This window comes from Haliaeetus leucocephalus, unplaced genomic scaffold (genome assembly GCF_000737465.1).
Source record: "Haliaeetus leucocephalus isolate CR32 unplaced genomic scaffold, Haliaeetus_leucocephalus-4.0 Scaffold164, whole genome shotgun sequence".
Classification (NCBI taxonomy): Eukaryota; Metazoa; Chordata; class Aves; order Accipitriformes; family Accipitridae; genus Haliaeetus; species Haliaeetus leucocephalus.
The window spans coordinates 1357991-1382750 of record NW_010972600.1 but is presented as its reverse complement, the minus strand read 5'-3'; the positions used below and the strand labels follow the sequence as shown (position 1 = coordinate 1382750).

Here is a 24760-nt window from a genome sequence, read left to right as displayed (position 1 = left end):
ACCCCCCAGGGTAGCTCCGTGCCCTCCCTGCACCCCCCCGGGGGTCCCATCCCTGCACGCCCGGGGGGGCTGTGGTCCTCCAGGGGATCGGGGCTGTGCCTGTCCCCCCCCCCGGGACTGGTCCGTGCTCCCCCCCAGGATGGGGTCCACGCACAGGTCTGTGTCCCGGAGGATGTAGCAGTGACCTCCCCAGCACAGGGTCCACGCACCCCCCCGTGTCACCTCCGGGCCATGCAGCCCCCAGGAAAGGTCCGTTTGCCCCCCCAGGACAGAGCTGGGCAGCGGGTGCAGGACACAAGCTTTGTGTTAGGGTCCCCAAACTGGGGTTGGGGTCCCCCCACTGTGGCCCCGGCGGCAGGTGACGTCCCCATGGCCACGGCTGGGTTGGGGTCCCCAGGACAAGGCAGCGCAGGCAGGGCCTGCTGCCCGCCGTGCGGCCGAGCAGGACTCCTGCCTGCGGGAGGGTGACCCACTTTGTGTCCCCCCCCGGGACGCGGCCGCCCGTGGCAGGCGGTGTCGCCGCTCCCCCGAATGCCTCCTTCCCCGGCGGTCGCGGGCTCCGCTCGGTGGCGGGGCAGCGGCGTGCCCGTCCCCGGCACGCTGCAGCTCCCGTGACCTTATCCCAGAGAGCCAAGGTGAGCGGCACGGCCTTGGCGTGCCGGGGGGGAGCGGGTGGCCGCGGGGACGAGCAGGGAAGAGGGGGACGCAAGGGCTCGGGCGTGGGCTGGGATGCTGCGGGGTTCCATCCTGGCGCTCCACCGGCGGACCCCTCGTGCAGGTTTGGTGATGGCACCGGGTGCTGGGAGGGGGCTGGGGGCCGCTCTCGCTGGCAGCGGGGCGAGAAGGACCCTGTGGCCGGAGCGGGGTGAAGGCAGGATCCGGCCCCCCGTGCCCAGACGAGGTTGGGGGGGCAGGAGCGGTGTTGGGGACCCCTCTGCGGCTCAGCCACGTCTTTTCCCGTGACCTTGGGTAGGAAAAAATCCTCCTGCACCCGGAGCCGAGGCCTCGGGGTGGGCGCCCACCCAGCATTGCCCCGCTTTGCACGCTGGCACACACGCGTGTGCAGGCTTCGCCGGCTGCCTCCGCCGCTGCCCGGCCGTGCCTGCCAGCTGGGCCCCCGTGGTGCCCCCACCCCGCTGCCCGCACTGCCGGCTGGGTTACACTGCTCCCGGCAGGGTGTAAATAATTCAGGGTGGGTGAGCTCACCCCACTGGTGTCGGCGAGCTGCCCGGCGAGCGCGGCCGAGTCACCACCACCAGCACCGTGCACCCACTGGGCCTGAGATGCGGGATGTGCCTTGGGGTGCAGGATGGGTCCCGCTTCGGGGGCGGCTGGCTGGCAGCCTGGCGCCGTCCCCGGCTTTCGCCCACGGTGCCAGGACAGGGCGGCCTTTCAGAGCCCGGCGCCACGGCCCCTTGGTGACGGCGACTCAGGCAATGAATTTGTCGGGTCTCAGCCTGGCTGGTGGCGGGGCCCTGCTCTGCTCCCCCAGCCCAGGAGGGTCTGGGGGTGCCTGGAGCCGGGGTGCATCCCCTGGGATGAGCTGCCGGAGCAGGTTTGGCATTTCCTGTTTTTCGGGGCCGGCAGGTCCGGTTGTGAGGTGTGCAGCAGTGTTTCCGGAGCCCCGGGACCTTCCCAGCCCTGGGGCAGCCGGAGAGGCCGTGACGTCCCCTGGGCATCGGTCCACCCACCCCATCCTGGCTCTGCCGCCCTGGCTTAGGAGGGGAAACTGAGGCAGAGAGGTGGCTGGGCGCATTGCTGGTGTGGGGCAGGGACAAATGGTGTCCCGTGGGGGGACCCACTCCAGCACCGTCAGGGACCCTCATCCTGCCCTCTCTGCCAGCTCCGGGCAGCATTTTGGGATGCACCTTGTCCCCGGCAGGCACGATGGGGACGCTGGGCACAGGGGACAGCATGTCCCCGCGGCGTGAGCACCCCGCAGCAGGACAGGGGCCGTGTCCCTGCACCAGCTCCCACCGAGGGGTGATGAGGGGACCCTGGGGACCGTCCCCATCCCGCCTCGCCGCGGCAATACGGGGCCTCCCCGGGTTTCCATGGAGACCGGTTGCTTTTTCGCTCTCCCCATTTTTCCTGCGGTTTCCCATCTCCCGGAGCCGCGGCCCTGCCGGATCCCGGCCCCGCCGAGGGGCTGCGGGCAGAGGTGAGGGGTTTGGGGGGGCTGCAGGGGGGCACCCCAGGGCATCCTGTGGCAGCCAGCACCCCAGGGATGCCAGGACACGCTGCCGGCTCCTCCCCGGCAGCTGTCGGGGCCTTTTTGGGCACCCTGAGCTGCCGGAGGAGAAACGTGAGCCAGGGCCAGCGTCACCACGAGCGGGGCCGTGACCTGCTGCCATGGCCACTGCTGGGGACGGCCACCGCCGGGGACATGCCGGGGTTCCCCGCACCCATCCCATGGCGCCGGCAGCTGAGTCCTCGGTGCTTCGGGGTCCGGTTCCCAGGGCTGTGGGTGGGGGGGGTGCTCCACGGGGTCCCGCGGCTGCTGACCCCCTCCCTCCCTCCCTCCCTCTCCCCGGCAGATAAGCTCTTCGGGAAGCGGCTGCTCCAGGCTGGGCGCTACATCATGTCCCACAAGGCCTGGATGAAGACGGTGCCCACGGAGAACTGCGATGTGCTCATGACTTTCCCCGGTAGGGAGATGCCCAGGGTACGCGGGGTGGGGGCCAGGGCTGACGGCACCGGTGTGGAGCACCGGGATGGCGGCACGGAGCTGCAGCGGGGATGGGGGATGTGGGGAGGGATGGGGACCGAGATGGGGTGTGCTGGGAGTCGTGGACCGCGCTGACTGGTGCCGTCCAGACACCACCGACGACCACACGCTGCTCTGGCTCCTGAACCACATCCGCCTTGGCATCCCCGAGCTCATCGTCCAGGTCCGGCACCACAAGCATACCCGTGTCTACGCCTTCTTCGTCACCGCCACCTACGAGAGGTAGGGTCCTGGCTGCATCCCCAGTCCCCGTTGTGTCCCCTGCTGTGTCCCCAGCTGTGTCCCCTCTCCCTGCAGTTTGCTGCGTGGGGCCGATGAGATCGGGCTGCGAAAGCCGGTGAAAGCCGAATTCGGTGGAGGCATGCGGAGTTTCTCCTGCGAGGAGGATTACATCTACGAGAACATTGAGAATGAGCTTTACTTCTTCACCTCTCAGGTGGGATGCGGGGGGACGAGGGACATGGGGCGGGGATGCAGGGATGTGGGCATGCAGGACAGGGACATGGGGCAGGGAATGCATGTCCTCTCCCCCTCCCCAGGTGAAGAAGGGGATCAGGGAGCCCCAGCCCAGCTGGGGATCAATCCAGCCATCCCCCAAACTGGGGACAAGGCGGATCTGGGGAGGGAACAGGACGGTGGCAGGGGCTGGGGATGCAGGTGTGGCAGGAGAGGGGCCGGGGACCGGGCAGTGGGACCATTGCCGAGGGCTCAACCCCACTGCGGTGCCGCAGGAACGGCAAAACATCATCAGGTACTGGCTGGAGAACCTGCGCGCCAAGCAGGGCGAGTCGCTGCACAACATCCACTTCCTCGAGGGGCAGCCCATCAGTGAGTAACGGCATGGCGTGGCGCGGTACGGCACGGCACGGCACCGCCACCCCGCTGCCCCATCCTGTGCCCATGCCGTGCCATGGTGGCTCTGGGGGACATAAGCCCGGCAAGGGTCCCCTGTCACCACGTGTCCCCATCCCCGGGGCTGTGTGCCAGGCAGGGTGGTGGGTGCGTGGTGGCTGTGCCGTGCTGTGGCCGGGCAGTGCCGCGTATGGGCACAGAGCCCCCGACGTACCACGGTCACCCCAAATCCGTCCTCCCCATTGTCCCTGCTCCAAACCCCGCCACACCAGGGCCATTTGAGGACACCCATGGGGGGGGCTGGGGCAGGCTGGCAGCGTCCCCGCAGCCCGTCCCTCACCCCCTGCCCCGCGGTGCAGTCCCGGAGCTGGCAGCCCGCGGCGTCATCCAGCAGGTCTTCCCCCTGCACGAGCAGAGGATCCTCAAGCGGCTCATGAAGACATGGGTGCAGGCAGTTTGTGAGGCCCAGCCGCTAGGTAAGGTGTTGAGGGGGTGGCATGGGGGCGGGTCTGGGAGGTCCCAGCCCCGCTTACGCCGCCCTCGGCCCCCACAGATGAGATCTGCGACTACTTTGGGGTGAAAATCGCCATGTACTTCGCCTGGCTGGGCTTCTACACCTCGGCCATGGTGTACCCCGCCGTCTTCGGCTCCATCCTCTACACCTTCACTGAGAGCGACCAGGTGAGAGGGGTGGGGAAATGGGGTAAATCCCTGCATTTGGGGGCCATGGGGGGGGTCGTCCATCCCTCTTTGCTTTGGGCTTTCCCTGTGATGCTTTAATACTGCAATTGCTGAGCTGGGAGGCACCCAAGCCCACCGTGTTGGGGCTGGAGCAGCACCATGCAGCTCCCCAGGGCTGCAGGGGGGGTGTCAGGGACAGGAGGGGACCGACCCCGGTGCAGTTGGTGCCATCCGTCCTGCAGACCAGCCAGGACATCTGCTGCGTGGTCTTCGCCATCTTCAACGTCATCTGGGCCACCCTCTTCCTCGAGGAGTGGAAACGCCGCGGGGCCGAGTTCGCCTACAAGTGGGGGACGCTGGACACCCCGGCCGAGTCCATCGAGGAGCCCCGGCCCCAGTTCAGGGTAAGCCCTGGCAGGGTGGGTTCCCATGCCTGGGGGGGGTCCCTGGGGCTGGGGTCCAGCTGAGCCCCTCCCTGACCCTGACGAGCCACCCGCAGGGGTCTGTGCCGGGTCCCACCAGTGCTGGGGTCACGGAGGGATCCCATGGGGAGGGTCACACGCTGCCATGTCCCACACCACACACCCCACACCCCCCGTTAGGGCATTAAGAGAATCAGCCCCGTGACCAGCGCGGAGGAGTTTTACTACCCACCATGGAAGCGCTTGCTCTTCCAGTGCCTGGTCAGCCTCCCCGTCTGCCTCGCCTGCCTCTCCCTCGTCTTCCTCCTCATGCTGGGCTGCTTCCAGCTCCAGGTGGGTCCTCATCCTGCCCGCACCGGGCTGCCAGCCCCCTCCGTGCTGACTCTGACACCGTCCCCATCCCCGCAGGAGTTTGTGCTGAGCATCCAGGAGCTGCCCCGGATCATCCGTTTCCTCCCCAAAATTGTCCTGGCTGTCATCGTCACCGCCTGCGACGAGGTTTACAAGAAGATTGCATATTGGTTGAACGACATGGGTGCGTGGGGGTGGCACCCGGGGGTGCTCCCAGCAGGGCTGGGTGCTGGGACCCCCCGAGCCCCATCCTGAACCCCCCTCCTCTGCTTTGCAGAAAACTACCGCCTGCAGAGTGCCTACGAGAAACACCTCATCATCAAAATCGTCCTGGTGAGAAGGGGCCGGGTGGCCCCAGGAGGGGACAGAGGGGACTGGGGGGGTCCCGGCAGCCACCCCGCGCTCACCCCCCTCTCTCCCGCAGTTTCAGTTTGTAAATTCATACCTGAGTCTTTTCTACATCGGTTTCTACCTCAAAGACATGGAGCGGCTGAAGGAGGTAAGGGGCCGTGCCCGGGGGCGGCGGGGCCGGCCTGAGCCCCCTCTGGCATCGCCCGGACAGACAGACGGATGTCCTCCACTCAATCCTGCCACCGTCCCCCCCGTGCCTTCCCGGGGGGCCGGTGTCCCCGCATGCCCCCACCACAGTCCCTGGCTGCTGTGCTCCTGGCCGGAGGCTGCGCTGGGTCCCCAGCTCCTGCTCCTGCTCACGGTCTCTCTCTGTCTGTCTGTCTGTCTGTTCTTCTGTCCCTTCCACAGCTCCTGCTCATCTTCTCTCTCTCCCAAAGCCTCGTGCGTCAGCTCAAAGACGCTCTCCTTCCCTCCATCCTCCTCCACCTCCACCTCTCTCTCATCTTCTTTAAGGGCCTCCTGGGCTTTTGCTGGAGACTGGGAGTATCCAAAGTAGGAGCGGGGAGGGGGGGGGGCCGGGCATCTCCCCGCACCCCACCCCTTGCACCCCACCCCGGGACCCCCGCTGCCCCCGGGAGGGACACGGGTGTCCCCAGCCCCGGCTCTGCTCCGGCTGGCGGTGGCACATGCGACTCTAGTGCCGCTGAGGTCCCATCCCATCACTTGTCACCAATGGGGGGGGGGGTCACGGGAGGCGGGGGGGGAACCAGGCTTAGGTGTCCTGCTCCACCAGCACGGCCATGGGGAGGAGCAGGGACCCCGCGGGGGGCAGGCGATGGGGATGCAGGGACACACAACACCCCCCCCCACCCCAGGTGCTGTCCCCCCTCCCTGGGTGACAGCGTGCACCCCGTGTCCCCGCGCAGATGCTGGCCACGCTGCTCATCACCCGCCAGTTCCTGCAGAACATCAGGGAGGTGTCGCAGCCCCACTTGTACCGCCGGCTGCGCCGGGGGGACCTCAACCTCTGCAGCCTCCGCCAGCTCGCCCACGCCGTCCTCCATCTGCTCGCCCCCCACCGCCACCCCCCAGCCCCCCCCGAGGGGTCACGGGGGGAGAAGAAGTGTCTGAATGGGGGCTGCGGGGTGCCGGAGGAAGAGGAGGAGGAGGAAGAGCGGCGCGAGTCGGATTCGGAGGAGGAGAGCGCCCTGGATTGCGGGTTGAAGCTGAAGAAGGTGAGCTTCATCGAGAAGGCGGAGCGGCGCGGCGGAGAGCCCGGGGGCCCCGAGGACGAGAGCTTTCTTGAGGAGGGCAGCCCCACCATGGTGGAGAAGGGCATGGACCCTGCGTCCGTCTTTGAGCTGTGCGAGGATGAGGAGGAGACCGAAGGTCCCCCCGGTAGCCCGGTCAAGGCGGCAGAGCCGGCGGTGGTCCCACGGGCTGGCCGGAGGAGGCGGACGGCTGAGAGTCGGGAGGAGGAGGATGGTGAGGAGGAAGGGCGGAGGCGCAACCGGGCGTCGTGGATTGACCCACCGGAGGAGAACTACTCCACGCAGCTGACGCAGGCGGAGGTGGAAAGCTGCATGAAGAAGTATGAGGTGAGTGGCCCCAGGAGGGCACGGCCCCGGTGGGGTGCAGTGTAGCCCCCACCAGTCCCATTGCAACATGTTCTTCCTCCTCCTCTTCCTCCCCAGGACACCTTCCAGGACTACCAGGAGATGTTCATCCAGTTCGGCTACGTGGTGCTCTTCTCCTCCGCCTTTCCCCTGGCTGCCATGTGCGCCCTGGTGAACAACATCATCGAGATCCGGAGCGATGCTTTCAAGCTGTGCACGGGGCTCCAGCGTCCCTTCGGCCAGCGGGTCGAGAGCATCGGGCAGTGGCAGGTGGGTTGGGGGTGACGGGGGGGTGCCTGGTGGGGCATGTGGCTGGCCAGGACACTCATCCCCGGCACCATCGCTCTTGCAGAAGGTGATGGAGGCCATGGGCGTCCTGGCCATCGTGGTCAACTGCTACCTGATTGCCCAGTGTGGGCAGCTCCAGCGCCTCTTCCCCTGGCTCAGCCCTGAGGGAGCCATCATCTCCGTGGTGGTGCTGGAGGTACAGCGCTTGCGCCTGGGGCTTGTACCCGCTGCCCGCTCCGTGGTTATTTGTTATTGTAGGGTCTCCCGGTACATGACAAGGTGTTGCCTTGGCTCAGACAGCCAAGGGGTCCCGCAGACCTTCCCCTTGAGGGATGGGGTCCCAGCCCTAAACCCTCCCTTGCAACCCCAGGCACCTCCCTGCAGGTTTTGGGTGCTGCCAGGCACTGCAATGGGGCCCAGAATCCCCCAGGCTGTTATTGTAGGGTCTCTCCAGCCCCCATTCCTTGCAGGGTGCCTTTTGGGAGGGGACAGCGGTGCCCACGGGGCTGGGGTGGGGATGCTCAGCCGGACCCACGTTCCCTCTGCAGCACTTCGTCCTGTTCCTGAAGTACATCATCCAAGTGGCCATCCCCGACATCCCTGCCTGGGTGGCCGAGGAGATGGCCAAGCTGGAGTACCAGCGCCGCGAGGCCTTTAAGGTAGGTGATGCCGGGGTGGGACCCTCCTTGGGGCCCAGCAGGGAGCTGGGACACCCCCACCCCTGGGGCGGGTGGGCTTCCCCGGGCGTCCCCAAGGTGTCCCCAGGGCTGACGTGTTCCCCCTTGACAGAAGCACGAGCGGCAGGCGCAGCACCACTTCCAGCAGCAGCAGCGGCGCAAGCGGGAGGAGGAGGAGAGGCAGCGGCACGCCGAGTACCAAGCCCGCAAGGAACGTGAGTCCAGCCGTGACGAGGCCAAGCCCGAGGCCGCCGGGCAGGACCCGGCCCACGAGAAGAGCCAGAGCAAAGGGAAGGGCTCCGGGGGCACCTCGCACGGCTCCGACAAGCCCAAACGACCCAGCTCCCTCTTGGCCACTAACAATGTGATGAAGCTGAAGCAGATCATCCCTTTGCAGGGCAAATTCCTCTCCGGGGGGACCGGGGCTGGCAGCACGGCCACTGCCAGGTCCCCCCAGTCCCCCACCGGCAGTGAGAACAAACTCCCTGGCTTCCTCAGCTTCAAGTTCCTGAAATCCCCCGAGACTAAGCGGGACACAGGGACTGAGAAGGTCCAGTCGCCCACCAAGCCATTCAATCCCGGCAAGCTCTTCAACTTTGGCAAGTCCGAAGGGGCCGGGGGCAACGGCACCGCAGCCACTGCCTCCCCCCAGCCCCGGCCCGGCCCCTCGGCGGACACGGGCGAGCGGCTGGTCCCCAGCAAGTCCCATCTCAATGGGGTGCCAGAGGAGGGGGGCCGAGAGGAGCCGGAGAGCCGGGCGGAGGAGGAGAGCGGGGGCTATAAACTCTAACCAGACCTTTTGGGGGAGCGGGAGCGAGCGGGGCTGCCCGCTCCCCTCTTCAGGCAGCCGTGGACATCGTCACCCTCTTGCCTCCCCTCGCCGTCCCTTGCTGCAGGGAGCACAGGGCTGGGCTGAGCCCACCGGGTGCCAGCGCTGGCCCCTCGCTCTGCACCGTCCCCCCTCTGCCGTGTCCCCTCGTGTCCCTCCAGCCCCTCTGCTGGGACCCGCTGCCGCCCTGGCCCCAGCTCTGGCGGGGAACCAGCCGCATCCTGCACCAAGGACACCTGAGCAAAGCGCCGTCGGTCTGGCCGCAGCTTTGGACGGAGCATCCCAACAGGTTTCCCTCCTGTGCTCCTCCGCACGCTCACGGGTGGGAGATGCCCCGGTCTGGCTCCGCGCCGTAAACCTAGGGTCCCGGCCCCCAGCACCGCACCCACCACCCTGAGGAGTCAGCACAGGGAGATGCCGCGGTCCAGCCTGAGGAGACACAGGAGCTTGGTGCTGCCAGATCCACCAGGACCAACCCGCCAGGCTCAGCACCACATCTCTGATTGTGGAGGGACGAGACTGTGGCGCTCGCAGGAGCAGTGGCGAGAGGAGCCCGATTCACCCGTGCCTACAGCCCCCGCCATCATACAGCCATCGCCCAGGGTCCCACCGGCAACAGGGCCGTGCCCTGCTCCGTCCTGCTCCCGGCAGCCTCTGCGTGGATTCCTTCCCAGCACCGGGACATTTTCCTGCCCAAAGCCTGGACAGCCGGGAGGGAGGGGGGTGAGCGGCCAGCTCCAGCCACCTGGATTCCCATGCATGGGCAGCATTTCTTGCACTAAAACTGAAACAAAACCCAACGCAAGCGACTCTCTCCCCTTCTTCGTCTGACGGCTCGAGGCAGCAGAGGCGAGAGCTGGCACCGGTGCCGTGGTTGGCAAAGCCCGGCCAGGTGTGGGCAGCAGCCCCAGCGACTGCAACGCGAGCCGGGACAGTCCCTTCCCCTCTCCACTTTCTTATTTCGTGGAATTATTTTGCAATAAGACACTCACAGACGGAGATCGTGCCGGAGCCCGGGAGAAGGAGCGGGGCTGGGTGGGGGGGAAACACAAGGTCTCTGCAAGGGCAGGGTGGAGGGGGTGGGAGCAGCTTCGCTTCTGCCAGGGCGAAGGTTTTGCCATCGCTGGGTCTAGTCTTAGTGCTTTAACAGCTGCCATCCTCGCTCTGGCTGTGCGGGGAGGGGGCTGCAACACAGCTGCTCCTCGCTTTTCAGTGGCTCTGCTCGGTGCTGCTTCGCTTTAGGGGCCAGGACAGGGTGGTGGTACCCCAACACGGTGCCCACTGGTGACCTGGCTGGGGACATCCAGCCCTGCCAGCTCCCTCCTGTCCCTCACCACCAGCTCCGCTCTCTGCCCACCAGCCACCAACCATTTCCAAAGCAAGCCGGGGAGAGGCGGGGGGCTGCCGGGAGCCGGGGGGACGCCCGGGTGGCCGCCCCATCACTGTGCCTGGTCCAGGCCCAGGCGGTCACGCGGGGTCTGCGCACCCCTCTCTTCCCAAGGCCTGGGCTGTAGAACACGTCAGGTTGTATTTTTTCCCCCCCTGTCTCTTTCCACACATCATGTAATTTTTTTTTTTTGTCTTTGAATCAAGCCATTTTATACAGCAATAAGGGCAGGAGAGGGCAAAGGCTTTATCTGCTGCTCCGCTCAGCCAGCGCAGGAGCCGAGGTGCTGCCAATGGTCCAGCGCAGGCAGGGAGATGCTCTCCAGGGCCAAGGGCACCGTCCCCACCACGGGGGACAAGACCCCTGCAGCAGCTGGGGACAGCCCTGAGCTTTGCTGTCCCTGAGACCGCAGGGGCCAGGGCTGGCTCCCCGCAGACAGCCGTGGAGGTCGGGCAGAGCCCTCTCCCCGGGGCTTACTGGGCCGGCGGTCCCCCCTCGCCCTCCCACACCAGCCATGCCCTCTCCTGGGTGCGAGGAGCAGAGGATGAGGGAGAGATTTCTGGGGCGAGGGCAGGGAAAAGGGAGCACTGTGCTATGTGGTGCTGGGAAACTGGGGCACACGGGCCCTCAGAAACCCAGCGAGACCAGCACGGCCATGCACTGGAGCAGGAGCAGCTGCATGTTAAGTGATGGCAGGAAAAAAGACCCCAGCCCGGCTGGGGGTACCAGGTAACCCAAAACACCCACCCCTGCTGCACAGCTGCCTGGCCCTCAGGGCTCTACAGAGCTCACCCCACACCTGGCTGCTCTGCCTGCCCTGCCTGCACACATCCCAAAATCAGGCAGGGCCGCAGGCAGAGGGACAGAGCGCTCTCCCTTTCTCCGTTTCATTTAGTTTCTCTGCTTGGGTTTGGCTGGTCGGGGCCAGCTCTCATCTCTGCCGCTCTTGAACACATGCTGGTCTTAAAGGGAGTTTCTTTTATCCCATTTCCCTCCTGAGAGTAACAGTCCTGGTACCATCTATTCCTGCACCGCTTGCCAGAGGAGAGGGCAGGGTCCCGCTGCTGCCAGGACCCCGCAAGTCCAGGGCATTTTTAAACATTTCTCTATACAAAGTATTTCTACAAGCGGCCGCCTGTCTGGTATCTCACTCTTCCAGGCAGTTACTGTACAAAGGAGGGAAGAGTTAGGTTGTTTTAGGCTTTTTTTTTTTTCCTTGCTGTGTTTTATTTCTTTGGAAATTAAAAAGAAACTAAGGGGGTTATTTATTTCTTTTTAATTTATTTTGTCATATTTTTGTAAAACCTGCAGAAATGCAATAAAAATATATTTCAACAAGCCTGAGGTGTGGGCTAAATTATTGCCCGCAGCGGCTTGCATGGCACATCTGCTCAGGGGACAAGTCTCGGGTCTCCTGTCCCCGGGGAAGGTGGAGGGGACATTAGGGATGCTGTCACCCTTCACAGTCCTCTAACACAGGGCAAAGCTATGAGAAAGCGACACAAGGACAAGCCCCACTGGCACGGTTTGATGCAAAGCGCCCTCCGGCAGCCACACCGCAGCTCTCGCACGTATTGTCAGGTAGAGGAAGAATGAAGAAAGTTATAATCCTCTAAATTCTGCAAATTTATTATACACAGTATCAAACATGGAATAGTTTAAAAATAAATGCAAAAAAAATCCAATGGCCATGACATTCGACTAACAGTGTATTTACAGTCACTCCACGAGGGCAGCCCTTCTGCCAACATGCAGCTTTCAGGAAAAACCACTTTCTCCCAGCCCCACAAGACAATATTTTTGCAAAAGAGGAAAATTCAAGTTGCAAAGACAGGTTGGAAGTAACACAGACTCAAAAGCTGGATGTTGCATTGCAAAAACCAGCCTGGTACTGCATGTGCTGAATGAACCAGAAGAGTTAAAAGCAGTTGTGAACGACAGAAAGCTCTGAGCTGCTCTCAGACACCCAGCTGTGATGTGCAACTGGCCAAGGACGGGGTGGTTTAACTAAAAATACCCAATAAAGCTTGTTAATGGCACACTGTGCGCTGATTAATAAGAAATGAATGCATTTGGAAATCAGCACAACTGTAGCACAGACAACGCAGTGACTCAGCTCTGACCATCCATTCAGATTTCGTGCTATTTCTTACAGTAAGTGATTAGTCATCCCATGTCCCTGCATCCGTGAGAGCCATCGCTAAGGAACAAACCAGACAGCTAGTCCTGCTCTCCACCAGCTTACTCCACTGCCTCGATGCTCCCTAGCCCCTCACCCCTTTTCACACTCACATGCTGCTTCTATCAAAGCAGGGGAGAGTATTTGACCTGTTAAGACTGTCCAATATCATGTGTCTCAAAAAAAAAAAAACATGAAAGCACTGTGTGTTTTTAACACCAACATCCCAGGGACTGCAGCACTGTGATTCACTGAAGAGCGAACAGGGACAAGTCGTCCTGGGGATGTTTATGGATGGAGCTGGTAGCAAGGAGGCAAAGTGAAACACTACTGCTAGTCGCTAGCCAAATAAAGTTTGCTTCAGTCACAAAGGCAAGGAAATTAAAACGAGAGTTATAGCACAAAGAGCACAAATTACCGTCCTCATTGTGCACAAGGCAGCTGTAAGGCAGCATCACTTTCCTACAGGGCTGGTGAGCCAAGGAGCAGGGCTGCCTCTCACCTCCGAATGCTGCTGAGGAGTTGGTTAGGGGAAGGAGCACCAGAGCAGGTGAAGACCGGTGGAAACCCTCGTCTGCAACCGCAGTGTGCGCAGCAGCAAACGCTGGCCCTCAGGTGTGCCCACTCACCCTATGCCACCCAACCGATTCAGCCAGCCACCTCCCATATGAAAAAAATCCTGATCTGAAAGAGGGTTAAGTTTTAACAGTGCTGCCCTTCGACCTCGCCAACTGAATACTTACCTTCAGGTTTACATCAGCAAAACTTGGAACTCTACCACAAAGGTTAAAGCCACCCAGAATCCTCAAAAAACTTTAAGACCACCAATAAGGTAAGGTTTTTTTAAATTCCTAGAACAACCCAATTCTAAAATCACACACGTAGGGAGCCTTAGTTCTTCATATTTGAGGACACGCTAGGGAATTTTTGCCTTTAAAAACAGACTCTCAGTGTTAAAGAGAATTTGAAAGCTGGTATTTCATTCCCTTGTTTCAGTTACAAAGATGTTCTTCCCTGCAGGCCAGATTCAGCCTTTTCAACACCTAGAAGATGTTTTTTTCCCAGTAGTTAAAAAAAGATGAGGCTCTAGAAGTCCTGTCTCCTCCCTGACATTAAACTCTCAAGATGACACACATCTTTTATATAAAATATAACTCAGCTGCCAGCACACGCATTTCAGGACGAGCTCTGCAAGCCAATGCTGTGACAGTAAGTCATTTAGTGCAGGCTGGATGCAGCCATCAGACCTGTAAGCAAGCTGTCAGCTGGCATAGCCAGTCCACCTGGATAGCCTGCTGACTCAGCGTTTTTGGGTGATTACTAGCAGCAAACATCCCAGATCAGCTGTTAGACGAGATCCTGGGGCTGCACTCTCCGCTGTCAGGGCACAGACGTTGTGAACCAGCAGCAGAGAAACCCAAAAGCGCAGTCAGCACGGCATGAAGGTCAGTCTGTGCTTAACCAAAGCCATGATGCAATACCCCCTTCTGGGCACAGCAGCCAGCACATCCTCTGCACTGCTCCCAAAAATGCCCTTAGCTGCTCCCAGGTAAATGCAACCCTCTCTTCTTTAAAGAGAAGGATTTCCCACTCTCTGTTACACATCAAAAAAATATAAGATAAAACATGACACAGAGATCAGCTGGAAACCCTCTGGTCACGGTCAGTGTGTCGCACAATTCCCCTGCTGCCAGGCTGACGTCATCAATCCAGGAAAACAAATTAGTTTTCCCATTATAGATATGCAGGTCTTTTTAAAAATTCTTAAAAACAAAAAATTAAGCTAGTGGTTTACAAGCAAGCCAGAAAACGTTAAGTGGTAACATAGCTGATAGCTGCAGTGTTAGAAAAGACTCCTGCTTAGTCTTTGCCCTTAAGACCAGTGTCAAGGAGCTCACCAAAAAATAAAGTTTTGAAGTTATACCTGTTATAACTACCTAGTACAGAGTGAAAATTTTAAGATTAATGTCCAGCATGTTCAAAATTTGCCTCACAGAAAACAGTCCAAACACTGACAACTGAATTGCTGCATAAGGCACACACTGGAGAGGGAAGGAAACCCATTTTCCAGCCGATCCTACTCCAAAGCCAACTTCACAGCCTTCCCCACACAGAGCTGTCGGTAAAACCCCAAACAACTGCACGCACATGGAGTTCACTAACAGCTTGGCACATTTACCAGGATGACAGAAAACAGCAGTCGGGTTGAGCGTGTCCTTTGAATTCATCACAACCCAACCTGGCAACCAGCTCCCAACAGTCACTGGGACGTGCATCCCAGACATTCAAACCAGATCACTGCTGGTGCTTCATGTCTTGCCAAGGCTAAGAAAACAAGTCTTTTTTTTTTTTTAAATCAGATTTAACACATCTAAATTATTCTAAAAGCCTGTCCTCTTACAGTGAAATGCATCTAAATGCATCCTGTTAGTGAAATACATCTAAAAACTTCTGCCCACCTTCAATACTCCTGTGGTAGAGTTTAGACCCACAACAGCCTCGGTCCAGGCTGAGCTGCAGCGTCAGACAGATGGGGAGCTGAACGGCTCCCTTCCTCCCCTCCTGGTCTCAATCCCCATCCTGCCACTCGCTGTTCTTGATAGCACAATGTGGTTTCAGGGCTTGTCAAAAACTTTTGCACATGCTTGCAGACTCCATAAGCCTTGCTAACAGTCTTCCACAGCTTGCCAGCTTTGTACAAAAACAAACCTTCTAGCCACAGGTTCTGCTGCATTTTGCACTTCCCAGTGTTTATCAGTTGGAAGGGACCCCAGGAGGTTGCCTCCAGCTCAAAGCACGGGCGATACCAAACGCAGAGCAGGTCGCTCAGGGCATCGTTCGTTAGGGTCTCGAAAAACTTCCACAGAAAGAAACAGGAAACACCTTGAAAGCTGAACATGCCAACGTTACCTGACTGAACGTACTCTGACATAATAAACTGACCCAGCACACTCCAGGAGTCAACCATCGATGCAAACAAACACAGACTTTGCTGCTCAGACAGTTACCTGTCCCCTCAGCTGTGAATTCATAGAACATGTTAAAGTCCATTCTTTCTCTCAACATTTTTCCACCTCTTAACTCTTAATGTGAGTAGTTTTTCAAAACTATTTCTCCCCTAAAAAAAGTGATCATACAATATCAAGAATTAACCTAAACAAAACTTTAGTTTCCCTGCACATCAGTCACTAGTGTATTTTTATGTTAGAAAAAGGCAGTGCCCAACTTTTTAATATTCTAAATGTACCCAGCACACATCTAATTGCTCACATTGGGCACAAGCTCCAGCACTGTTTAAAACAGGACAGACGCCTGCGAACAGGACAGTCTGCTGGAAGGGGCTGCTCCTAGACGGACTCATTGTCCCTTGATATCAAGAAACATGTTTCTGCTGCTTCGAATTTTGAGAAAAGATGCACTATTCAACTAAAAAAAACAAAATTCTGATCTCCGACAAGTATCTTTAAGTTTTCATTAAAAAATCCAAACCTTTAGTATACACTGGTAACAGAAACAATAAAAATACCACTATGCAGACATATAGAAAAACCCCCTGAGGGTCACTAAATCTCAGTCACTTTGTAACAAGAGAGTTGGAAGGAAGTCAGAGGAGCTAGGTATTATACAAACAGTGCAGTCAGCAAAAACCCAGGGTTTGTTTTTTTAAACATTTTTTGTTGTTTTCAATGCACTAAGGCACCAGGAAGTCACAGTTAGGCAAATAAGATCTTCCATGCAACATTCAAACCCAATACACTTACCATGTATTAAACAGACGTGAATACAGGATCAAAGTGCAACAGCTCGAGGACAGCACTCTTGAGGCAGCAGCAGCATGGAAAGTGAGTTGGAGAAGGAAGAAGAAAGGGAGCTCTCGCTTCAGATTGGATGGGGTGTAGAAAAGACTCACTGTGGGTATCAGAAATCCATACTGCTTGTACACAGCCACCAATGCAAAAAAAAAACCAAAACCCAACCAGTTTGACACTTAAAAGTTACATCGCTTTGAAGACTTGTTTCTCCATCACTTCAGAACTACTTTGAAAGGCAACTGTCTTTTACCTCCTAAAAATATCTGAAATATTTCAAAGGCTCCCATAACCAACAAGATCATTTTTAAAAGACACAGAGGGAACAAAGACGGGGGTTTACAACAGGAAGGAACTGCCAACTCTCTTTAATAGTACATCACTCTGTCTAGCAGAGAAGTCAGCAAAGCTCAAACCTTGCCATATCACTGAAGAATTATACAGCTTTTTACAACTTTAAAGCACTGTACAAACATTACTGCAAGGCTGCAGCTCTCAAGCTTTGCTAAACACACAAATTGGTCACACTTTACCACCAGCTGCACTTCCGTTTCCTCTTTTGGTATCTCACAGCTCTTCAAAGGATTCTTCAGTTTCAGCTTCAGATAATCCCTGCGAAGCTGGATGCTAACACGGCATCTTCAGTCACCATCTTGCACTTTGCACAAAAGCACTTTTTGACAGCGTAACTCGGGGAGGAGTCCTCTTGCAATCGCCAGTAAATCACACAGAAACCCGAGTATATTTTATCTTCACCAACACAGTTGGCATTTTCAAAGACATTCCAGAAATTTGGAGGTTACTGCCATAGCAAAAAGGTAACATTTTTTGAGGCAGATACAAAGTTCTAAACTACTCAGTGTTAAATTCACTCACTGCATAAGAAACTTGGTGCCTAATATACATTTAAAATTGCAATGTGAGCTGTGCCCTGCTCTTCCTAAGGTTCTGCCTTGCAACATACTGTCGTCAGCAACAGTTTATCAACCTTCGGGTTCCCTTTGCCCCCAAACCTGCACATGTGGCATCCCCTGGTTGGACGGGGATGCTGTGGAGAAGGGGACAGCAGAAACCCTCAAAGCTCGCAGCCACTGCGGCCACTCGGAACAAGCCTTATCCAGGATCTCTAGAAAAACGTTCGTGCGATTTCTTGAATTGGTGTTTAGGATTTGTCAACGAGGAAAAAAACACAGCTATAAATGCAACAATTTAAACTAACACAGTGTGAAGTCAGCTTCTTACGTTAAAGCAGACAAGACATCATTACTAAGCTACACCTTTCCTGTCCCCTTCAGGTGACAATGCTCATTTCCTTTTTAGTCTCTGAACCTCTGAATCCACCTAGACGACTTACAGGTCTCCATTTTGGCTCTTGTTGAAGTCAGTGAAGGGTAACAGGCAACAGGCACTGAACTGTCACAGTCCAAAAGAGATTGGTCTTCATCAGAGACCATGGAAGCTCACATTTTGATCAACTCCAAGTCCTGAACTCCATTCCAGACATGCTGATATTGCAGGAAAATACAACGTACCATTATTCAGAGCTGGCAATTGAGACAGAGAACTAGATCTAGTTGCCGAGGTGCTCCCAGACTTAATCCAGCCAAGCGCTGCCTGCAGGATGCCTACCCAACTCCATTCCATCAGCTGCTGCTTAAATACACTGTTGATCAAATACTCAGAATAGGATAAGAGTATCCTTTTATTCCAATGGAGAAGTTGCACATATCAGTCCGTTCAAGACCAAGAGACGGTTAGAATTTAAGAGCAACAAAAGCAACACACCTTTCACTTGAATTCTCCATGACCACTGGTGCATGAGATAATGTACGCTGCCAAATGACCGTGGCCCTTACAGAACAGACCAAAAGAATACAACTGATATATCAAGTTGACAACACGTTTGCCAAGATCAACATAACCCTAAATGACACCCATGATTTTTTTAGTGCAGTGCCAGTTTCAAGATATTTGAGAAAAATAGTGAGGCCCCACACTTATGGCTGGACTGGGCACATCCAAAGAAGAGTTAACGACTTGTAATATGTCAACAGGTACATGAATCAGAGAGCCTATATCACTGAAGGGTTCTGTAATAACCCACTTCTCCTACCCAGGCTCTCATAGCTAGACCTGGTTGATTAGGTAACAGATTCAACAAAACCTGTGAAAGTGACAGTGTATATTTAGAAAGGAGGAACTAAGGTTATACTACACCATTTACTGAATTGTTCCACCACTGCTCCGTAAGTTTTACGGCATAAATAAAAAATGGAGAGAAAAAAAGAAATAAATACGTTGGCTCCTATAAAGTCAGAAGTGGTTTGGGCTGCGTAGTGGAGGGGTGAGAGATGGGGGCAAGGGGCAAACTTTACACACTTTGAGACAAAACAGGAAGCGCCTGCAAAGTAGTAGAGGAGAAAGCCAAGAGTTTAAGTGTCCTCATTCATATCCTGGCTGTCTGTCCGAGCGATTTTCCGTGGCGGCGCCGAATTCTCACCTTCTATTTCCACTTGCTCTTGATCTCTCTTCTTTGCTGCATTCTGTTTGGACAGAGAAAGCCACAGTGAAATTCTCCAAAGCCTTAGATTCTGGTGGGAGCTAGTGTCAGTAGAACAAGTTTTTATTTGTAAAAGTTTTCAGATGCAATGACCTAACTGACACACTGGAAGAAACACTGAAGAGGATTCTACCCAAAGCTGAAAGGTACTCCTTCTAGATTGTTCTTCAAATTTGAGGGTGGGACTAAAATACCATTGATCTCAGCACCTTTTATTTATAGATCTCAAATACTGCACAAACATGAGTAAGATCCTCTTTCCCTCTGCTCTGAGTCAGCCCCTGAACTTACCAAAATCTCCCAAAGCCTTCTGTCACAAATACTTTCTTTTCAGCTTCAAGGTTTCTTATCTTTTTACCTCTCTCCAGGTTCTTCTCCAACCTCTGCTCTGCCCATGATTACACTCACTGCTTCGATGTCTCCACTCCTAAGTCATTGCCTTGCTCTGAGTACTCCCAACACAGGTATCCCAGCTTCCTAGTCTCAAATGCTAGCTAGTGCATACTAGTTTGTGTGTTCCTCATACGAGAACTCAGATTTTGTACCCAAGGTACTTACACAGCCTCATTAGTGCATTCACATTCTGCACAAGCTCATCTGTCTTCTCCTAACAGTCCTGGGAGGTAAGAGCAGCTTTAGCCTAGCTGTAAAGCAGATGCTGAGGCACAGGGAGACCAATTTGCCAAGGTCACAAAGGAAAACTGCAGTAAGTAGGAAATGTAACTGCAGACTCCCAAGTTTAGACAAAACATTGAGTTAATGTCCCTTACATTGAAAGGGAAGAAAAAGTTGTTTGTTTTTTGAAAGAAGCATTGTGCAGAGACAGAGCCTCCTTGCACTATATTTTTGCTGAAGTGCAGCTCGCACTTTCTTTTAATTGATCTTCAATATTTTGACTGTGATTAACATTCAGCTCAATTAGCCCAAGTCAGCAAATCAAGACAAAATAATATTAAGAAAACATGCCCATACCTTTTTGTCCCACTGCTGATGTAAATAACGCAAAAGTATATTTGTCTTTTCTGTTACTATGACTGCCAAAGAAAAGAGAGAGAAACATACTGAGGTCATTTTAAAGACAACTTTTAAAATGGTGCAGTGATCACCACATTACTTCACATACTAAGCATGGTCTTTTTTAATGAAAGGACAGTATGCAGGAACACTGATCACTTAATAAGGGTAGAGGAAAAAAGCACAAAAAACAGTAACTGGACATATTCTGCTCATCACAGTGGTGACAGTTCAATGATATCACCTTATCTGAAGTTTTTAAAATATGGGAGATTATATGTATGCCAGATTTTTAATATTAGAATACAATAAAGTTATTAAAAAACCTCAAACTTTAGCGGGGCAGACTTACTTTGTTCAGATGGATATTCTCTCGTGGGAAGATATACCGATGGTCTTCTATTCTGTAGAAGAATTAGAACAGTTACAGAACAAAGACAGCAAAAAGGTGATTTTTAACCCAAGCACAGCTACATCAGCCAAAAGGCCCTCATTAATGCAGGCTAGAAATACATTGCGATATTCTGCCCTGTTACATGACACTATGTGGCTACAGCTTTTTAAAACACACATATAAAGAAGAAGGTCCATTTTTTATATGTTTTTCAGGACATAAGACTACTATTAAAGAATGTATATATAAAGAAAGCACCACAGATGTGGTTTGGCTGCCATGAGGACACATTCCTCACCAAAGCAAGCAGGAAGTTTTCCTTGCCAATCTCAACTCACGAACGATCAGCTGTGATCATACACGTTTTTTAAGAAACAAAAAACTCATTTCAAGTTTATTTCACTCTAGCATCCTTTGAGCCAAGCAAGACAACCTTCCCCCAAAGCACCAGGATGTGGCAATACTTACTGATGCTTTACATACAGAATCCGCATGGAATCTGCTGAAGTTGCTTTTGTTATAGACTGGTAATCCTTTCAAAAAATCTGCCTAAAAAGACACAGAATACAAAGAAGTAGGTGAGGAAAGAAAGAGTGATATTCCATTTGTTGTTTGCTTTGTGCTGATTCTCAAAGGAGTTGCTCAGGTCATCAAAATAAACAACTGCAGGAACTGAAGGATGCTGCCAGGTCCCAGCTAGCGAGATGGCTGTTGGATACTGAAATCCACCCAAAACTGTTTTTCTGAAGTAAGCCAATCCCTAGGTTCTGCATTTGGCTTGTTATATCCCCGAAGTTCAGTAATTCAATTAGAAAGATGCTAATTAAGTATCATTTAGCATATAGGTAATTAAAAAGAGGTATGTTTCCAATTGGGTGAGCTCTGACAGAAGGAAGACTTGCACCACACAAACACCACTGATGTAGCTGACCAGAATTCACAGTAATTTACCAGCACAAATCACAACATCACATGAGGAATCTGCCACAGCTATGCCGATGTCTGAAGTCCTTGAATACAACTCCATATGAAACTAGTTGCTCTTTTAACATTCAGTTAACATTCTTTGTCAAAGACCAAGGCTGGTTCCACAGAGCAACAAAAGCCTACTCGGCCTCAAAAGCCCAATCCTTATCGCATGCTTATCTGCCTGGCCCAACTTTATTTTTCTTTTTGAAGGATCACATCCCTACACATATCAAGGCTCCTGGTACCTCAAAAAAAATAATCCCAAGTTTTGCTGGAAGTGGTTAGATCACCACTCACAACAAAACTGTTGATCACACAGGCCAGCAGAGCTATTTGCTAAACAGCCACGGGAACCCTGCAGAGCCCTCTCAGTTTAATTAAGCCATAGCAGCATGAAACAGGAATTTCCTTCTCCAAAGTGAAAAAGGAGGGCAGGAGAAAAACACTATGGGGTCAGGAGAAAACCGAGCTTAAGAGTATGTTGGAGCCGCTCTACTCACAGCGGAGACAAAGGAAGATGCCCGGCAATGTCTTTAAAGTAAAGAGAAGATGGGTAATAAATGCAAGATGTACCTGTGCAATAAGCAGAAGAGAGAGAGGCCCTGAGACGTCCCTTCTAAATCATCAGACCAGCCACCTGTATCGTAATGATACTTGCTTAAAGATTCGAAGTCTGTTATACTTAACACTAAAGGATTCTACTCCAGAACACACATCACCTTATAAATAAGCAATTTTAAAAGGACAGTAAAGCAGCAGATAAGAAGTCATTTAATTTCAGTGTTAGAAGCAACACATAAATGGACACTATTGCTACAAAACTGCTAGGCTGGAAGACATCATTTTCATTTAAATAGAAGCCATTACTTTTATTAACGCTGCATCTTTAATTCAAAACAAAGAGCTATAATTAGCCAAACCAGAAAATATTATTCATACTTTTGTTCTTAAAAAGAACTCCACTAACATTCTAGTTTCCACATTCGACCCTTCCTATATGCCTGGTTTTAGAAATAATCTTGTTAAAATACTGGACTGGGGTTCAAACAGCAAATTGCAAATTTCTCTTGCCTATCTTAGCCTCCACAGGACCAACACTATTTCCCTGTGCCTTCACTGCCTTTGGTCGCAATTTCTCCAGGACAGAGTCCATCACTCCCTCATCTGCATAACGTCTGTATCACGGCTGAGCTCCGGAATTAAGGCAGGATCTTCCGGCTCTGCTATCACAGAAGCACTTGGTTTCGGACCGCGTTGTGCTCTTCCCACGCCTGCCCCAATGGATTTCTCTGTTCATCTGTTCTCACCGACTTCCACAGTCGGCACCGATTAGCAAACTAATTATATTACTCTGTTTAGAAGGATTGAGGATCTTCAAAAATATCCCGTTACATTTCAAAGCATCTTGCCTTCTCATTGCATTAAATTTGCAGGCTTTTTATGACAAAATAACCTGCTCTGCTACACCAGCCTAATGCACAAAGAGACAGACATGTCCTTGATTTCTTTTATTGCAGCAAAAGCCTGACAACTGCTTGGTTTTATTACCACTTGCAAGAATGGAAAATAACTGGTCTTATTTAGGAGCACACAGCTTCAAGTACCTCTTCAATAAGCTACAGCTCACCCCAAGTTCCTCATGCTAGACTATTCCCTACTTTCCAGTCGGGGATTTGGTCTAGCAGAGCCCACGTTTCCCTGGAAAAGGGCTGGACGAGCAGGATCACAGCTCTCACCAGGGATTCTGCAGTCTTTTGACGGACTTTTACAGCAGAGTGAGTTACGTCCAGTAAGTTGCAAAAATACCGTTAAAATTATCAGTCAAGATGCAATTTAAATGGTGAACGTGGTTCCCCCCCCCTCTACAATATAAACACCTGAAGCAGGATATATACCAGGTAAGTGCAGACTCACAAGCAGGAGGGCTACTACACTCAGACAACACCTGGAGACCTCAGCTCTAACAGCCACAAGCATCCCTGGCTCTTGGCCACCACCTTTCCTTCCTCAGGCCAGCAGTCGCTTGTGTGGACCAGCTCCAGCCCTGCCAGCAGTCCCCACTGCTCAGCCATAACTTAGCTAGAGCAGAACAGGGACACTAAAATGACTGAGCACACGAGACAGACATTTCTCCAACCTAGGCTCCAGTCAGCCCGTTAAGCACTTATCACCAGTTCAACTGAGAAATCTGGTTGTCAGTGACACAGACCATCCCTCCGATAATAATAATCCTGCCGCATACAGGCACATTTCAGCGCCTATCTGCTGACACGATCTCAGAGATCATTGAAAAGGCCCCCTCGGGGGAATTGCCTGGAGTCATATTCCTGGATATTCAGAATCAGACAATACTCCAAGTGCAATGATCCTTATCTGCTCCAAGGGCACCAGACAAATAAGCCCCAGTAGGTCACTGCCATGTTTACACACCTATCGCACAAGGCACACAGAGTCATACCTCCCGTATAATGTCGCATGAAGAAACATTCCCCCTGCGTGCCTTCTGCCACTCTTTAACCAAAGAAAGCGCACCCTAGCCAAGCTAGTGAAGCTGATGAAGCGTCCTGCGTGGAAATGAAAAACCAACACCCAAACTGAGCAGATGCCTCATTTCCTTTGGGGAAAAGCAAGCCCAAAAAACCAAAACAAGTGCGATTATGCAACCTCAGAAGACAACACTGGTTCCTTCTATGATTTGGGAAGTAGAGATAAGATGCATCTACTGCTCCTGTGTCAACAAGGGTGCTCAGCTTCCTAGGAAGACGACAGTCCCCATCTAAAAGCAGAAAGGTGAAAAAAAAACATACACACGTGCCTCATTCTCAGCTTTTGAAAGGAACTGCAGTAACAACGCTCAGAAAGACAAGGCCCAGCACAAAGATGCTGAAAGCAGGGCTCTGTCCCAGCACGATGCACGCACACATAGACATGGGTTAGAGGAAAACGACTAGCACAGGCTTGGGAAGGGCTACCTAAGCTCTCGGCCACAGTACACCTGTACACGGAGACCACAGGGACACCACTGCTTTTCCCATAGTTACTGAGCTTGTGGAGGGGCAGAAGGAAAACCCTCTTTCTTCAAAAATTATTACATCACTACAAAGGGAGGGAAGGAGACTGGAAGCCTCTTGGCTATGACAGCTGCCACCGAACACTCAGGCAGCAGACCAAGTGCCTGTTGCTGCTTAGGGGACACAGAAAGGACTGAACAACCCCCCCAGCCCCCTTAGTGCACATCAGCCCTGGAGACAGGGGAGCACCCCACACCCCAGAGGTGCTCCAATTTCCCCCTTCTGCCCCCCAGCCTTGGGAGCAGAGGAAACACCCTGCACCCTGGTAATGCCCCAGCTGCTCTCAGTCCCCCATCCCTGAGGGTGGGGAAGACCCCACACCCTGGGGGACCCCCACCCTCCAGCCACGGTGGGGAATAGCCCACATCCTGAAGTACTACAGCCGCCCCCCAAATACTAGAAAGGGGGAACCCCCCCAAGCCTGAGGTGTCCCAGCCCCCCTCATCCCCCCCCCCCCCAAGAAAAGAGGTGTATCCCCAGCTTAGGGTGTCCCTACCCTCCTTATCCCCCCACCCCTGGGCGTGGGGAGCCCCGCCATCTTGGGGTGCTACAGCCCTCTACCCCTTGGGGTGCGGGACACCC

General features: G+C 54.3%; 2 protein-coding genes across 2 annotated transcripts in view; one reads left to right on the top strand and one right to left on the bottom strand.

Moving 5' to 3' along the window:
• The first annotated feature begins 1887 nt into the window (after positions 1-1887).
• Positions 1888-8756, top strand: ANO8 (anoctamin 8). Its single transcript, XM_010563299.1, has 17 exons — positions 1888-1927; positions 2538-2648; positions 2818-2950; positions 3026-3164; positions 3460-3556; positions 3940-4056; positions 4134-4261; positions 4504-4665; positions 4864-5016; positions 5092-5218; positions 5312-5367; positions 5459-5533; positions 6312-6983; positions 7080-7271; positions 7354-7485; positions 7838-7948; positions 8079-8756. Exons 1-17 carry the CDS (start codon positions 1888-1890, stop codon positions 8754-8756), a joined length of 3123 nt encoding a protein of 1040 aa, XP_010561601.1.
• A 5945-nt stretch (positions 8757-14701) lies between these two features.
• The window catches only part of DDA1 (DET1 and DDB1 associated 1), a 10457-nt gene continuing 398 nt past the window's right edge, over positions 14702-24760 (bottom strand). Inside the window, exons 2-5 of the mRNA XM_010563205.1 lie at positions 20607-20687; positions 20097-20148; positions 19703-19764; positions 14702-18713 (exon numbers count right to left, since the gene is read on the bottom strand). Coding sequence (XP_010561507.1) covers positions 18603-18713; positions 19703-19764; positions 20097-20148; positions 20607-20687 — 306 coding nt within the window. The 3' untranslated portion in view covers positions 14702-18602. The remainder of the gene's footprint in view (positions 18714-19702; positions 19765-20096; positions 20149-20606; positions 20688-24760) is intronic.

What these genes read in the sequence shown, in the direction of transcription:
- ANO8 (XM_010563299.1), top strand. Translation starts at nt 1,888, where the DNA reads ATGGGGACGCTGGGCACAGGGGACAGCATGTCCCCGCGGC. An exon ending in TGGGCTGCTTCCAGCTCCAG is followed by an intron (nt 5,017 to 5,091) that starts GTGGGTCCTCAT and finishes CCATCCCCGCAG; the next exon opens with GAGTTTGTGCTGAGCATCCA. An exon ending in ATATTGGTTGAACGACATGG is followed by an intron (nt 5,219 to 5,311) that starts GTGCGTGGGGGT and finishes TCTGCTTTGCAG; the next exon opens with AAAACTACCGCCTGCAGAGT.